Below are 15,538 nucleotides of genomic sequence, written 5' to 3'. Positions count from 1 at the left end.
TGGATGCAGTACTCCAGGTGGGGTCTCACCAGAGTAGAGTAGAGGGGCAGAATCACCTCCCTCTCCCTGCTGGCTACACTTGTTTGATGCAGCCCAGAATGTGGTTGGCTTTCTGGGCTGCAAGTGCCCATTGGTGTCTTAGGCGTGACAGCTACTACCCCACAGCCAGTAAGCTGACTTTAGCAAAATCCTTGACTTTTTGTCAAATCATTCAAATTGTACAGCTCCTCATCTCCAGTTAGAAGACCTCCATGCACCAGCTCCCTGTCTTTGTCACTTACAGTACTACACATCTCTCTATCTTGCCTCTGGACCTCAAACATGGGGTTTGGACAGTTTACCTCATCAGCCTGGTATCCTAAGAAAGCAAGATTTACAAAGTCACGTTCTGTGTCCTTCTGAGTCTACTATTTCCCTTCCTTCCCCCCACCCAGTAACTTCTGGATCCTTCTTTTGCCATTTTCAGATGTATTTGGCACATTGAAGACTGGGAGCCTTGCGTACTCCTGTCAGCTTTGTGAAAGTTGTTGGCTGAATAGAGATAGTGGGAGTGGGGGACATAATAAGCATCTCACCTTGGAAAAACCTGCAGTAGGGGCCCACCTCTGAGCAGACATGGAAGAACCCCCACAAAAGTGACATTTTTGCTTGTCCCAACTCATGTTGGGGACCTTCTAACTGAAATACCACGAAAAGTTTCAACCAGAGCTGGTGCCATCCCAGACACTAAGTTGGGTCGCACACCATGCTCAGCCACAGGAAAAGTACCCATGTTCATTGCAGGGCGCACAGAGTGGTATGTCTGTTCTCACCTCATCAAAACCACATCAGCAACACCCCTTATTATATGTCCCAGCGACAAGCATAGCACTAGCAGTGAGAAAGCTCCTTTCCTTGAGAGTGATGGCATCTATTAATTAGTTTTAAAAGTATAGGAGCAACATAACAGCTCAACCATCTTGTTACATTCTCTTCCCAAGGGAGAAAGTCTTTCCACTTCCCCCCTCTAAAAGGCCCAGAGGAGTTTGCCCTATTTGTCTGTTGGTGAGTGGATGATACACATGGTCCTGCCAAGTACTGCTGAGGCCCTTGCTAACCAGCGCTCAGAAACCAAGGCAGTGTTGAGGCAGTAGTAAGGCAGAGGGTTGCTGTTTTTTTAAAAACATTTGCAATTTGCAACGTTGTCATCCACAGGCAGAGCACATGGAGCAGTGTCCTGGTTTGGCCTCAGACGGCAACAAAGAGCCACGTGCTGCTCGCTCGGGCCTTCCCGATACGGGAAGAATCGGAAGAAAAAGGGCAAAACTCTTGGGTTGAGACAAAGGCAGTTTAACAGAACAGCAAAGGGAACAGGCAAACAACAACAATAACACGGACAGAGGCATATACAAACACGATTACGGAACTGCGGGGAGCCCATGGCTCACCGACCAGACCCGGGACGCCCCAGCCCGCTCCACAGGGACTTCCCGCCCCCTCCCCCGGCAGCTCAGGGTGGGCATGGCTCACATGGCATGGAATACCAGGGAAAATTAACCCTATCCCCGCCGGAACCAGGACAAGCAGAGGGAAGGAGCCCATCAGAGGACTGTCTGCCCGAATGTCCTCCCTAGTTGTGTTTTTTAGTGGCAGGCCAGGCTGTGGGACATGCTGAATGCATTTGTGGGCCAGCAGCAGAGATTCAGGGAAGCTCGGAAACAGTCAGCACAAGGAAATAACAAGTAGTGAGATACGGATGTAGCAGTTCCAGATTGCAATGCTAGGAAGGCCATAGGCCAAAAGCCATACTGGTGCAGTGTTCATACATCTACTCAAAGCACCTCAGCCCTGCTGACCTCTACCAGCATCAGCCACAAAAAGCAGCGTGGCATCAGACACAGCCACATAAGATGCAGCCATGTGTTGCCTGTGGGTGGGCAACTGAAATGTCGCAAGGTGAGGACAGGACCATCTGCTAGCTAAACACCTGAAGCACTTGCCCAGAAGAGGATTTTGTCATCTGTCACGGCTAAGAGCCAGCCCCCTGGCAGCACTGCTCAGAGGGAAAACTTGCCACTAATTGATTTTAAAAGTCTGTAAACGCTGGAAAGAAGAGCTTCCTGGCTGTTTTCCTATGGATATTTCACAGTGCTGGCCAGGGGAACAAACTGACTCAAACAAAGCTAGAAGGGGCAAGCAGCTGGTAGTAAGGTCAATGTGTAAGCGTTTTATACTAGAGTTTTATGTCAAGACATCTATCTATATATGCTAAACTAAATGGGTCTCTTCTAGATTCCTGCAATAACCAGATCTGAATGCTCCCTCCTCAAATGCAGACAGAGCTAAAAAGTTGTGAGGACTTTCCAAGAATGTGACAACCCCTCTGTTTGAATAGTTTTGAGACAAGGCTTTTAAAATGGGCTGTGGTGCAGGCTTTGTTGACAACAAAACAACAACAAAGCCCAGTGTATGAGGACTCTCACCCCAGGAATTGTTACTAAATACATCTTTATTAATTACGATTGCACAAGTGAACAGAACTTTCTGCAGTGACACAACAAGATGGGATGATATTAACTCACAAAGGTCTTGCGTGCACACATAATCAGAGCACAAGAATACCGGCATGTACTTTTAACACCTTCTAACCTCCATCCCTAGGGAGAAAGTTTCAAGGCTAGCTAAAGCTTTAACACCATATTCACACTTAGGTTGTCAAGAATTGGATCTGCAAATCCCCTGCTAGCCTTGAAAATATCTGCAAATTCTGAATGGGCTTTTCTAAAGCACTCCATGTTGGCAAATCACTGCCCCAGCAAAAGTGGTAAGAGCCTCACCTGTGTGTTTTCTATCAGGTTTCATTTACACTTTTAAGAGCTGTTTCTAATCTTGCAGAAGAATCCCATTTAAATGAATCAAAGGAATAAAATTCTGAATTGCCTGGGAAACATGAACAAGCCAAAACTGAAAATGTGTCTTCCTGGTAGCCAGCCAACCCCACAGCTCTCAGGTGAAACTCCACTTCTGCACCAACCACAAGTTTCATTTGCTGAAAGTGATGTCTGCAGCTTCCCTCCAACTGACTGTTTAGGAAGATCCCTGCTGCCTTGCGGAGTAGCATAGTCACCTTTCTCCATGCAATATGCCTGAGGTGATCTTCCACTTGTCTTGTGAACAAGCAGGTGCAGGAATCATAATTTCTAAGTGCAGAGCATGGGGAAAATCCTTCTTCGTTCAGCCTTTTGTTACATTACAAAGCAGCAGACAAAATTGCAAATAATACTGAAAAGTGGGTAACACATTGTAGCTTCCTGATGGCCAAGAGGAGAGATGAAGTGTCCATGCCATAAAGGCTGGCAGCAGCTGGGCAGAGTGGTAAGTTCTGCCACTGTTGAGCTTATCCTGCAGCTAAGGGGAGACCACGGAGTCAAGGTTTCAAACATCCCATCTGAGAGGTATTTGTACTTTTTCTGGCGCACATGCTGTTCAGCTGCCAGTTCTGAGACATACACAAAGCGATCTGTAGCGCCTTTGTGGTTTTTACTTGGAAATGTAGATAAACTGAGTACTGGTTTGTGTTCATAATACAACTTCTTCCATAAAGCAGCATTTTAACTGACAGATCTGTATTTTAAGTATAATTTTTGTGCCAGAAGTACTATTTCCAATTTTAACTATTAATCTTGGCTTTTATTGTAATATAACAGGGCTACTAGTAAAATACTTATAACCCAATTGTGCAACCCCAATTTAACTTAGGACTCGGCTGCACCCGAAGCCCTTCTCTGATCTCAGCCAAATCTGTAACTGGTAGAGTCATATGAAGATAGAAAGCAGTACTCAATGCCCACTGTTACCATCAGCTTCCCTCGTTCTTGCTGTTGCTTTCCATCCCATACAGCAGAGACCAAGCTCAAAGGCACCACCATCCCTTGGCATTGTACTTGTATGCCACTGTGGGAGCGTTTTCTACAAGGTGCTGTTCAGCCACATCTGTAACGCGGGGGTAAAGATGAGAACTGAACCCGTCACTGACACCACCAGAAACAACCACAGGAAGATGCGATCCAGGACTTGAGCTACAAATTTCCAGTCTTGGACAACCTGGGAAGGAGAGAGGGAGTACAAACAGAAACAGTAATGAGCCCAGGACTTTGTTGATACTGCTACATATATTTTAATTTCAAAAGCCTGTGTTTGAAATTAGAAGTTTGTAGCTTGCTGTATCCTAAAACTGACATGGATCACCTTTTCAGTGCCCATAGCTGCAAGTCACTCAAAACACCAGAACAATTCCATAGTTTTACACACATGGTAATCAGACTTCTTTCAGCTTGTGCAAAAGCTTTTAGCTAAGTGCATATATGGAAGTTTACAGACTCAAGCTTGAAGATGGCTTCATAATGAACTGGGTTTCTTTTCACAGAACTGCATTTCCCTTGGAGCGCCAGGACCTGGCTCCAGTACAGCACTTCAACGCAGACATTGCTTCCAGCACAAGTGGTCCCATTGGCTTGTGCTTGCTTAAGTGCTCTGTTGCCTCAGACTGAGTGCATTCAGGAAGGGGATTTTGCATTGTGAGTAGCAGCACAACCCTGCACACACAAAAGAGCTATTTATAAAAGCAATTCAAAGGACTTTTTTTATTAAAAATTATTTCAACTTAAAATAAAAGGCTTCAGTCACGGACACTATATGCTCACATAATGCATTTTCAATTTACTGGTCATCTTTCTGCTGAAATCCTCTCAGCATAGTTTGAACAAAGCCCTGGCTTTTGTCAGGAGGGTGCTAAGAGAAATTTTTCTCTTTCTGTATGCTGCTAGGTGCATTGCTTTGCTGTTCTACCCTGCATGAGATGCACTCAGTAATTTTCCATTGTTAATTGCCAGGTGGATTGTTCGGAGGAGGATGAAGGTGGTGGTTAGGGTCTAATCTGAAGAGATGTTAATGAAAATCTAGAGGACCTCCACTCGAAACAGAGCAGCTGGACTGTGTATTGTCACTGGGAGGCCTGGACTCCCTGCAGCTGCAGACCTGGCAACTGCTGTAGAGCCTGCCTGTAAGTGTTGTGAAACACACAATGTCAGAGCATGTGACAGTTCAGAGGTTTTCCAGATTCATATCTACCACTAACTTAAGCAGGACAAGGTTATGCAAATAATCCCAAAACAGGAATCCCTCCAGGAGAGGTTGCTGTAGCCTCTTGCGTCTGTCAAGAGCAGGGACTCTCAGAGCTCAGTACAGTTCTCCTTGAAGCAATGCATTTTCCCAGAAAACATATTATCCATCAAGCAGAGGAAGTTCCCAGGACATGTCTTAGATATGAGCAGGAGGCAGAGGCAGAGGGAAAGGCATGCAGAAAAGGTAAGAGCTTGGAAGCCGTTGCTGTCAAGGAAACCGTGGTACCCCTTGCCCTCCCTTCACCTACCTGTCTGATGAAATGCTCCTTTTTAACATGCCTGGAAATGTATCGAATGGAGTCAGCTGCCTTTTCCAGAAAGGCAATAACAATTTTCTCTCCGTCTTTTGCTTGTTTGTGTTTATGCTTCCCCAGGAACTTTGATTTCGAGGTGGTTTCCTTTTCTTCAGTCTCTGAGAAAGAGTAACGATCTACATGGCCCTTCATGCAGAGCAGCCGAGGCAACTTTTGGAGGAAGAGTCTTTTAACCCAGGGAGCCATGGGATGGTAAGTTGCTGATGAGCGGTGGTGGACGTTGATTACAAACACAGTCACGATGATAGAGAGGGTCACAAAAATCATGATGAACAGAAGATACTCACCAATCAGAGGGATGACTTTGGAAGAAGAAGGGATTATTTCCTCAATTACTAAAAGGAAAACAGTGAGGGAGACTAGAACTGATGTAGACAATGAAAGCTTTTCTCCTTCATCTGAAGGAAGATAAAACACCAGGACAGTTAGAAAAGACAATCCCAGGCAAGGGATTATTAAGAAAAGAGTGTAAAACAGCGGAAGGCGTCTCAACACAAAAGAGTAAGTGACAAACGGGTAAGAGTACAGCCCATCCTTCCTGTTGCCTTTCATACCTTTGGCATTTAAGATCTCCCACTCCCCATTATCAAAGAAGTCTTTCCTGTCTACATTTTCATCCACTAAAATCAAGTCCACCATACTGCCATCATATGTCCATGACCCAAACTTCATGGAGCAGTTCTGCCTGTCGAAGGGGAAGAAGGTCACATCCATCGTGCAGGAGCTCTTATAACTGGCCGGTGGCGTCCAGGTCACCACTCCATTGTACTTCACTATGACTTTGGTCATCAGGGATCCTTCAAAACGTCCATCAGCACTGGGAGTTGGACAGGAAGAAATAGTACCAAGTTCAGGACTACATTTGCCCCAGTCCTACTCCCTCCCCAGAACACAAGGGAAGCCAACATTCACATTGCCTTCCGACAGCATGTGCAGGCTTCGTGGTGGCAGTCATGCCTTGCCCAAGCTCTGGCCTAAACCCGGAGCAGGGAGACATGCTACTTACTTTTCAAACAAAACAATGTCAGGAAGCCACAGGGACTCAGAGGGGACACGGATGGCGGTGATCCCACCGTATTCCTCTGGATTCCAGGAGAGCTTGTGGTCGATCCACTCCTGTAAGAAGCCAGCAGAATCCTCTGCCCACTCATACACAATACCTCATACCTCCTCCCACCTCCTGCCTCAGAGGGACTGCATTGCACAGCACAATGGGCAGCACTTGGTGTAAGACTGCTCAGCTGCAGAGAAGATGCCAGGCAGGCATGGCTGGGAGATATTAATTGCCACCAGCACTGCTCCTTCAGCCACAGGTGGGCCCCAGCACTCCATCCCCTTGCAGGCAACCCAAGGCAGGCACTCCCAGAGAGCATTTGACTCTCACTTCCCTCACCACCCTGCCCAGCCCACCTGAGGGTAGTCCAGAAGGAAGGAGCCACCTCCCTTGGGTATGGCACCTCTTCTTCCCTCTGAGAACCAGCTCACAATGTTTTTGGCTGGCAGTGACCCCATAGAAGAGCCATCAGGCATGGCTACTACTACACAAATGAGAGAGGTGGCCTTTAATTACTTTTCAGTGGAAACCTGGCTTTTTTTCAGTGAATGGAATACAACTCCTAATATCTCTACACTGACCTTGTAAACCAAATCCTTTTTCTTTCATCAGAGAGAACTGCACACTATTGCAGGAAAAATAATATGACACAGTTGTAAAGCATTTGGTTACAATGCTGAAGAGATAACACTAAAGAAGCAAAAGCAGGGGGAGTCCTGTCAACTTTCATCATGCTGAACTCCAGGATAACTTTTCTCTCCTCTTTTGTTTTCAGCGTGGAGGTCCTAGAAAAGTGGCTTTAGCAAGCTGGAGATTTCCACAGAGACGCAGTGGAAAAGCAGGTCTCTGCTGTTATTGATGGGGGCTTTCACTTGCCCATGGGAATAGCAGCGAGAGGAAGCAAGAGCTGTAGACTGTGGTCAATATCAAGAAGCGGAACATGAACCACTTTCCATTAAGCTCCAGCACTAAGAGTTCCCGAGGGTTGTCGGGGCCTCAGCCTTCTCTGGGCACTTTCTCCATGACTTAAGGACAAACCAAAAAGCAATATTCTCTGCTTTCTCTCCCACTGTATTGTTCCCATCTTACTGAGAATCATAGGATCATAGAATTGTTTAGGTAGGAAAAGACCTTTAAAATCATTGAGTGCAACTGTTAGCCTAGCACTAACAAGTCCACCACTAACCCATGTCCCTAACTACCACATCTACATGTCTTTTAAATACCTCCAGGGATGGTCGCTCAACCATTTCTTCTATTCCCTGTAGTTTCCACAGCTATACCTACAGACAGTTGCTACTACAATCCTTTACAGTGTGACAGCCTCAGTAAAGACCTAAACACAGACAGTGAGAACAAGTGTCTTCCTTCTCCAGGTGCAGGGAAGGGATTGTGCTCAAGGTTATGGGCAGGTGGCCAGTAGACCCCCTCCTAAAATCTGACCCAAGGCACAAGCAAAAGAGGCAGTCGCCCAGGATGGTAACGTAACAGGATTAATGGCCTCACTACCTGCACCAGAAGATATGTGGACCCATCCTCTGAACTGCCCAAATGGCTGGTGTCAGCTATCAGGCACAGGCCTCCACTCCTGGCTCCTCCTGCTGCTGCAGGATGGGGGCTGTTCAGGTGTGGAAGGAGAAGAGGGAACATTGCTGCTCTTCGCCTCAGCAGCAAGGGCAGAGCGCACCATTTTTAGCACAAACTTTTCTCTGTGGATGGGTATCTACCAGATGTTTCCAGCAGCCTGGGCTGTTAGGTGGGCACAGACTCATGTGTGTCCTGGACACCTCCTGCAATAAGTGCAAGAGGGCTTAGGCTGGAAACATACCTGTTATGCAAGGGGATAGTCGGGGCTGACAGCAGCAGCCACCACAGTCAGCTCGTAGCCTGCACTAACACAACAGAAGCAAATACCCTGTGAGCCGTCTGGAGATATAATCATCCCTCTGGGGTTGAATTGGAGCAGCCCTTTGGCCTGGGTTATTTGCTGCATCTGTAATACTCCTCCCTCCCCCTGCTCTGCATTGATTTCTCTCCCAGCTAAAGTGCTCTTTTATGTCTGCAAGGCAAATGGTTGCATGTCTTCTTACTAGAGCAGAAAATAGATTGTGTGCAGACTTTTAAGATGAGCAGTTTAAAACGGGAATCTCCCTATGGGCAATGCTGACACGAACTGTAGCAGCAGATGCAAAAGGCTTTTTCTTCTCCCTTTCTAGCACGCTGCTCCAGACCCTCGATAGCTCTCCCCTTTCTCCAGTTCTGCCAAATTCCCATCTCTGGGCTGTCACTCAAGTACTTAAGACACAGCAAGAGGACCAAGAAACACTGGATCCAGAATCTCGACCCTTGCTAGTAGACTCCATAGCTTGTTTGAACCCAGATACTTTCTCAGTAACCACAAAAAGCTCTTTGCACCTTGTGTGTCTGCCTGTGTGCACATCAGCCAGTCCCACCATCTTGTGCATCTGGATGCTTGAGGTAAAAAAAACCCAAAAAACAGCACCCCAAACAGAAAACCCTTGGATTTAATCTTTGCCCACCTAAGAAAAGCCAAACTCTTGCAGAGAAATGAGAACTGTAATTCCGTCTCAACCTCACACCCAGGGTGAGGACCAGACTTCCCTGACCTCTCCAGCTCCTGCAGAAGGAGTCTGTATCATGAGAGAGTTCTGGCTTGTTTCTGTGCTTTTCACTTTTCTCTACTCAAAAGAAAAAAATATTTTAATTCTGCTTAGTTTTACAGACCTTTCCCTAGCTGTTCTGCTTATGCATTCTAATGATCCCCCAAGCACTGTATTGCGTGTGAGACCAGTTCACACTGAGCCTACGGGAATGCATGACTACCAAAGCAGGGACACCTGGGTCCTGGACACCTGGCTCAGGCCATGGGTATTTAGTGCTCAGCCTGACCTCCTGAGGGCATCTGCACGCGTGAAAATCAGAGCCTGTGTCTCACTTATTTTCTGCTCCCTTTGCATTTCATTTAATGTTGGGCTTGATGTTCTCGGCCCTTCAGATGGAGAAGAGGTATTAGAAGTGGCAACAACTAGTGAGGCCCCAGCTCAGCAATTCTGAAAATCACAGTGCTGAGTTACCCTAGGGAGCTGCCTTGGATAAAATCTGAGCATAGTCTCCAAAGGCCTCCAGAGAAATCAGCATGTCTGCAGTGCAGACTCCTGGGTAGGTCATTCTTTTAGCCAGAGCATGAAGCAGAAGGATCTGATAAAGTGGCGTCCCCTTGATCCTTGCCCTCCCCCATACCCAAGAGGCAATCAGTGGATGATGGCATGTCTTTGCCTCCTGTGGCATCCTTGGAATAACCTGCAGCGGAATCTGATTTCCCACTGCAGAAGTGGTGACACAAGCGCCACAAGAAGGAGATGGTCAGACCCAGGAATCTTCTGTCAAAGAGTGCAAAAGGCTGTAAGATCTTTCTGGGGACACTTGCAGGAACAGAGAGAATGAGGAGGGTGAAGTGGGTTGATGTTACACCTGCTCTCAGCAGTAGGATTCAGATCAGCAGCAAATTTCCCCAGCAAAAGGGGAAGTTCCCGTCCTTGCTGCAGCAAGGGGAAGCCTGAGCTTCTCCCTCTTCAAGGAAAAAACCAACTTTGCATATGCATATAATGTCCATATGGCCTTTAGGGGTCCTGTTCCACCCAGAAGCTCACACTCACTGCAACACTATGGGTACCAGATTGGGAACAAAAACTGAGCTACATATATCCTGCACCAGCTCAGCGACTCCTGGTAACCATTTCCCATGGCCTTGTTTCAAGTGCAGATTGTGTTTTATGTCCTCTGCCTAGGATCAGCTGACATGTTTATAGATAGTCACAAGTCTGAGAGACTTAAAATAATTGCCACAAGGTCAGTAAAGTGGTGCAATGTAATCTAAACCAAATGCAGTGTTCTTCGGGAGTGAAGAAGAAAGGAGACCTAACAGTTCAACTTGCACCTTTCCCCCATCTGTATAAATTCTTGTCACTTACAGAAGTGACAGATGTTAGATAGATGTTAGAAAGATCTGGTTAAGTTGCCACAGATTTTAATTTTGGGGAGAGTAGTATGCTGGCCTTCTCTTTACTTACGCTGAAGAAGAAAACTATCCAAGGCACCACTCGTAGCATGGGCAAGAGACAGTACTTGTGTGACCTCTAAGTCTGAGACAAGATAGTCCCACAGGGCACACTCAGCATCCCAGGGACAGCCACTGCCGTATCGGGAGATGTTGCTTCCCTGAAATACAGCTGGGTTGAGCACACAGTTGTGGTGCAGACTGGGAGAAAAGGGTACTCTGTTTCCTAAAGGCGCACCTGCCTGCCTTCCTGCTCCTTTATGCATTTGCTGAAGTGAGAGGAGTAAAATAAAAATGTCAGGCAAGATAACATGGTGCTGGTTTTTTCTGGCCACTTGGAGTCACGGAAGGGGATGGATGCTGCAGTGGGCAGCAGGCTGGGATGGCCATGCAGCTCAGCAGCCCCACACTGAAAGGGGACATCTGATTCGAACTAATTTACCTGCTTCAGCCACACGTTTGTTGTCATCAGCTGATTCTTCTCATCCTAGGATGACACAAGGTAGAGAGGGTTGCAATACCAACACAGACAGCAGAAACAGACCCTACGCCTGCTGAGTCCAACCCTGTGACAAGCAGGGGAGATCCCCATGGTCCTGTTTCCCCATGGGGCTAGGGTCTTTAGTCACTGTTGGGGGAAGTGAATTGATTTTCTAGGTGCTATCCCAGCTCTCACTGGGAGCTTCTGAGGCTGGAAAACCAAGGTCTGGCATTTCACAGCAGCCCAAAGGAATCAGAAGCCAAAAGAGCAAGACGGCAGCAGGGCTCACCCAGCAAGTGGTGTCAGGACACACATGGTTGTGGGCTCAGAGGATGGCTCATCTCCCCACTCTGCTCAGTGTGGAGTGAGTTTGGGAAGATATAAGCTGAAACATTGTCCTAAATATGTAAATAAAGCACAAAATTAGATGGGGGATGCTGCCAGGGGCGGGGGGATGCGAGGAGCAAACTGTTGTGTGGGTACCGCTGGGCCCTGTTCAAACTCCACTGGGCATTGCAGTGATGGAAGGGAAAGGGAGGGCAAACTTTCTACATGGGCAAAACCATGGGATTGTCTGTTTTACCTCTAGTGTCTTATCTGAGAGGCCAGCTGAGTCATGATATGAGCTGCCTTCAGCCTGGGTACAAGCTTGCTTAGACTGAGCAACGTCCAACCAACTCTGCCCTTCCTCACATCTGTCATGTGGCTGCTTTGTCATTAAACTGCAAATTCAGGCACCAGGGACTGCCTGATGTGGGCTGTTTGATTAACACCTGATGCAGTGAGGCCCTTATTCCCTGAGAGCAGTGGGGAAAAAAGGACCTTCAGGTTTGCTGCAAAATAGACGAGTATTATGGCTCATGCTGTGTGTGGGACAGGAGGTCATATCACCAGCACTGCATCACACTCGGCGTTCTGTTGCCTGACCATCACTTTGCATTTCACGTGTCAGGAGGCAAATGCCAATGGCATCACCAGCCCTCCCAGGTGAATGCATGGCTGTCTATAAAAGAAGGGATGTTTTACCAAGCCAAACACAGCACTTACCACATCCACGAGCTGTGATATCTTTAATCCAAAAAGAACTTTGATAGTGTCGTTGGAGTTTTCCACAGGGCGGACCCATTTCTGATAGCCTTGAAATAAGTGCTTGAGGAGCGCGTCCTCATTTTCAGCAATTGAACTGAAGGCAGCCACATCTGGAAAAGAGCAACAGAGAGTGGGGGCGTGCTGGAAAGCAGACGTGGAGAATGGCACGACCTGAAGAAATGAGGCAGAGTGATGATGTGAGACAAATCGCCTCGGGGTAGCTCTTGTCAGTAAAATCTGTAGGAATTCAGATGCACAGACTCTCAACAGAGCCAGGGCGAGGAGAGAGGAAGGCAAGACGGCCCAAGCCCAATCACACACACACGAAAATCATCAGAACAAGAGCAGTGACGACTTTTTACTAGGTTTCTGTTTTCTGTGGCCTTTTTTGTCTTGAGTCAACATACTTGCCCAGTCTTTCTTGCTTACTATTCTTTAGTAGATCATAGACTCATAGAATCATAGAATCTTCATGGATCTGCAGGCTCAGAGTATCAGTTGCTCCCTTTCACTCTTGAGTAGTAAATATCCAGCCTAATAAATGCCACTCTGAGTTATGGTTTTTCAGATACCTATGGTGTACCACAGACAGCTGGGGCCACAGGGGAAATCTGGTCAACTGTGGGGCAATCCCTGGCTGGTTGGCTTGTAGCTAGGAACAGCAGAAATAGACTGTGGGCCCCAGGGATTTCACTTGTAGTTGGTTGGTTTCTGTGACCTCTCTGAAACGGGCTGCCCTGCACAAGGATTGGGGTGGTGGGGTTTCCTTGCTGGAAGCTACAGAGTCTCTAAGCCAGATCTGAGGGAGCCTTGTGCAGCACTTGGAAATGAATCCTCCTTCTGGATTTAACCAGGGGATAGCAGCAAATTGTTGAGAAAGCTGAATTTTCCCGATCAGGGGGTGGGTTGGGTGGGCATCAGGGAAGCAAAAAGCAGAAGGAGCTCATCTGGCAGCAGGAGGAGCTCGATGATGCTGCCAGGGCCACGTCTGCCCACAACCAAACATGGAGACACCATGGTCTGTATCTGCAAGACTTGAGACTCACCCAGTCCCTGGCACCAGGGGGAAAGGGGACCCTCCAGCCTTTCCCAGATGCTATTCCCACTCTTCGTGATGCTGAGGTCCTGACACAACCTCCACCTCTTCCCCAGTGCACACACAGCACCCAAGCATGAGAAGTATTTCACCTCTCTTCAAAGGTACGATGGAGGAAAAGGGAGCTTGTGCTGATCAGCCCTGTGCCGCAGGGGTCACAGCCAATATTGCTGTGCCAGCAGTTGAAAAGAACATCACAGGACGGTGCCCAGGGCCCACCTTGTCCCCTCGCCACCCATGCCTGCCAGCCTTGGTGTGAGCAGGACACTTGCACCTGGATTGCCAGCCATTAGGTGCAGGCAGAGGGTCGCGGCCAAGGGACAGTGCAAGGACTGGGTGACAGGAGAGCCCTGGCAGCAGGGCAGAGCTGCGGGGCTCACACACACTGTGCAGCAAACATCGGAGGTAAGGCAGCCCCCGGCAGGGTTCCTGTGCCATGGGGAGGGAGGAGAGGGCATCTGAGCTCCAGAGAGAAAACCGGAGGCAGAGGGTAATGCTCTTCCACATGCACGGAGGAAAGGCTGTGACCACAGACCACTACCCCTGCCCCTGTCCTCTTCCCCCAGCAGCTGTGCCACCCTCATGGGTGGGATGGGCCGTGCAGCCTCCTCTCCCTGAGCAGGCAGGAAGGGGCACAGATGGAGGACTGCCTGAAGCAAAAACCTGCCTCTGCATCAGAGCTTCCCATGGGACGAAATCTTTCCCTCAGGCAGTCTGGATTCTCTCAGGGTAGCGCAAGGTCCAAGCAGCACTGTCATCCCCCACTTCCAGCCACAGCAAATGCCTGTTTCTCTTTGAGAAGCTGTAAACTCTGAAGCCTAATGATTGCCACTCTATGGTAACAATTGCTTTACTGTCAGGTGTTCTAGCACAGGCTGTGTTTGCCCTGTGTTGTTGGACGTGCAGTTGTGGCGGGCTTACCAAACCCTGGGGAGGTGGAGGCCAGCTGGTCAGAGGGAGCTTTCACACTCCTTCCCACCTGCTCTGCAGCACAGCTGGGGATGGGTTCATGCAGCTGCCAACACAGTTTATAGCAACCCCTGTGGCCACCCTGTGCCTTGCCACTTTGTCACAAGCCTTTGAGGTCTGCTATTACCAACTGGGAAACCACAAATACTCCTCTTGCTTGCTCCAGGTTTTATTCTCACACCAGGGCTAACCCTAGCTCCACCACAGCAAATGGGGATCAGGGTCTGGGGTCTGTCCTAGGAAACTGGATTGCCTGCCCAAACATGCCAGAGAGGCATCGCATCCACAACCAAAGGAAAAGAAAGAACACATTTATCCCTCCTCAGGGGTCCAGTCCCCTGGCACGCAAAAGTCTCTGCAGGGACCCCGTCTCCCAGCCCTTTTGCTTTCCCTTTAGGAGGTTCACAGGGGTGCGTGGTTGTTAAACACAGGAAATGTAATGGGAAAGCTAGTGAACAGAAAAAATCCACAAACCCAAAACATGCAGGGGCAAAACCAGTTTTGTCTTAATGCTGGAATATATTACTCCGGGTTTGTTTTAGTATAACTCCCTGCACAAACATGCACAACCACACATCCCATGGGCACAGCGTCTGTGGCTGTGTATGAGCTCCCTCATAGGAAAACGGTGCCATTTCACAGCCTGTACCTCACAAGAATTCCAAGGGCCCTAATGCTCCAAGACAGTTTAGCGTAGAGATGGTAAAGCTGGTTTTGGGGATGGATGTGTTGATTCTCAGCTGCTGGGGAAGCCACAGAAAAGAGTGAAAAAGACTTGAGAAGTCTTACAAAGAAGAAAGCCAGAATGAGTGAGACTGGTGCCCTTATAAGACAGCCTCAGTAGTCACAGGAGGACAGTTTAAGAGCAGAAGTTTTTAATGAGAAGGAAGACATATCAAGCAGAAAAAATAGCCTAACAGCTCCTTTGATCAAGCCCTGTCTGATGATTAAGTTAGATAGAGCCACGGAGAAAATACTGAACCAAGTAGCTCTGCCTTTGAGAGAACAGAGCAGCAGCCATAGGACAGATGCATCTCTGAATTTACTTATAATGCACAGAGAAGGCAAAAGTTGGGGAGCTCCCTGGCAGCTTACTGCATGCACAAGTAACCGGGCACTGTTTGCTATCTCTCCTCTGCTCATGTTCCTCTGTGGTCCGTGCCAGGAGTGCTTCCCCACAGGTGCAGGGGCAAGAGTGCTGGGGCAGGGAGTCTGCTAAATAAACATGCAAAACACCCTGAGAAATACAGCCAGGACATTTAGCCTTTCATCAGCTTGCCTGAGGCGTTTCAGTT

At 48.1% G+C, this 15,538-nt stretch overlaps 1 protein-coding gene across 1 annotated transcript; it reads right to left on the bottom strand.

Moving 5' to 3' along the window:
- Window positions 1-3,785: 3,785 nt before the first annotated feature.
- CHRNB3 (cholinergic receptor nicotinic beta 3 subunit) lies at window positions 3,786-15,411 on the bottom strand. Its single transcript, XM_054186674.1, has 6 exons — window positions 15,339-15,411; window positions 12,137-12,288; window positions 11,051-11,095; window positions 6,483-6,592; window positions 5,411-6,293; window positions 3,786-4,083 (listed from the first exon to the last, which is right to left on the bottom strand). Exons 3-6 carry the CDS (start codon window positions 11,075-11,077, stop codon window positions 3,949-3,951), a joined length of 1,155 nt encoding a protein of 384 aa, XP_054042649.1. The 5' UTR covers window positions 11,078-11,095; window positions 12,137-12,288; window positions 15,339-15,411; the 3' UTR covers window positions 3,786-3,948.
- Window positions 15,412-15,538: the final 127 nt, after the last annotated feature.

The sequence above is a fragment of the Rissa tridactyla genome, chromosome Z, assembly GCF_028500815.1.
Source record: "Rissa tridactyla isolate bRisTri1 chromosome Z, bRisTri1.patW.cur.20221130, whole genome shotgun sequence".
NCBI lineage: Eukaryota > Metazoa > Chordata > Aves > Charadriiformes > Laridae > Rissa > Rissa tridactyla.
Note: the sequence above shows the minus strand (reverse complement) of the source record. Positions and strands in the feature narration are given on the sequence as shown.

What these genes read in the sequence shown, in the direction of transcription:
- CHRNB3 (XM_054186674.1), bottom strand. Translation starts at nt 11,077, where the DNA reads ATGACAACAAACGTGTGGCTGAAGCAG. An exon ending in GACATTGTTTTGTTTGAAAA is followed by an intron (nt 6,294 to 6,482) that starts GTAAGTAGCATG and finishes TCCAACTCCCAG; the next exon opens with TGCTGATGGACGTTTTGAAG. An exon ending in AGGAGCATTTCATCAGACAG is followed by an intron (nt 4,084 to 5,410) that starts GTAGGTGAAGGG and finishes TCTCCTTCCCAG; the next exon opens with GTTGTCCAAGACTGGAAATT.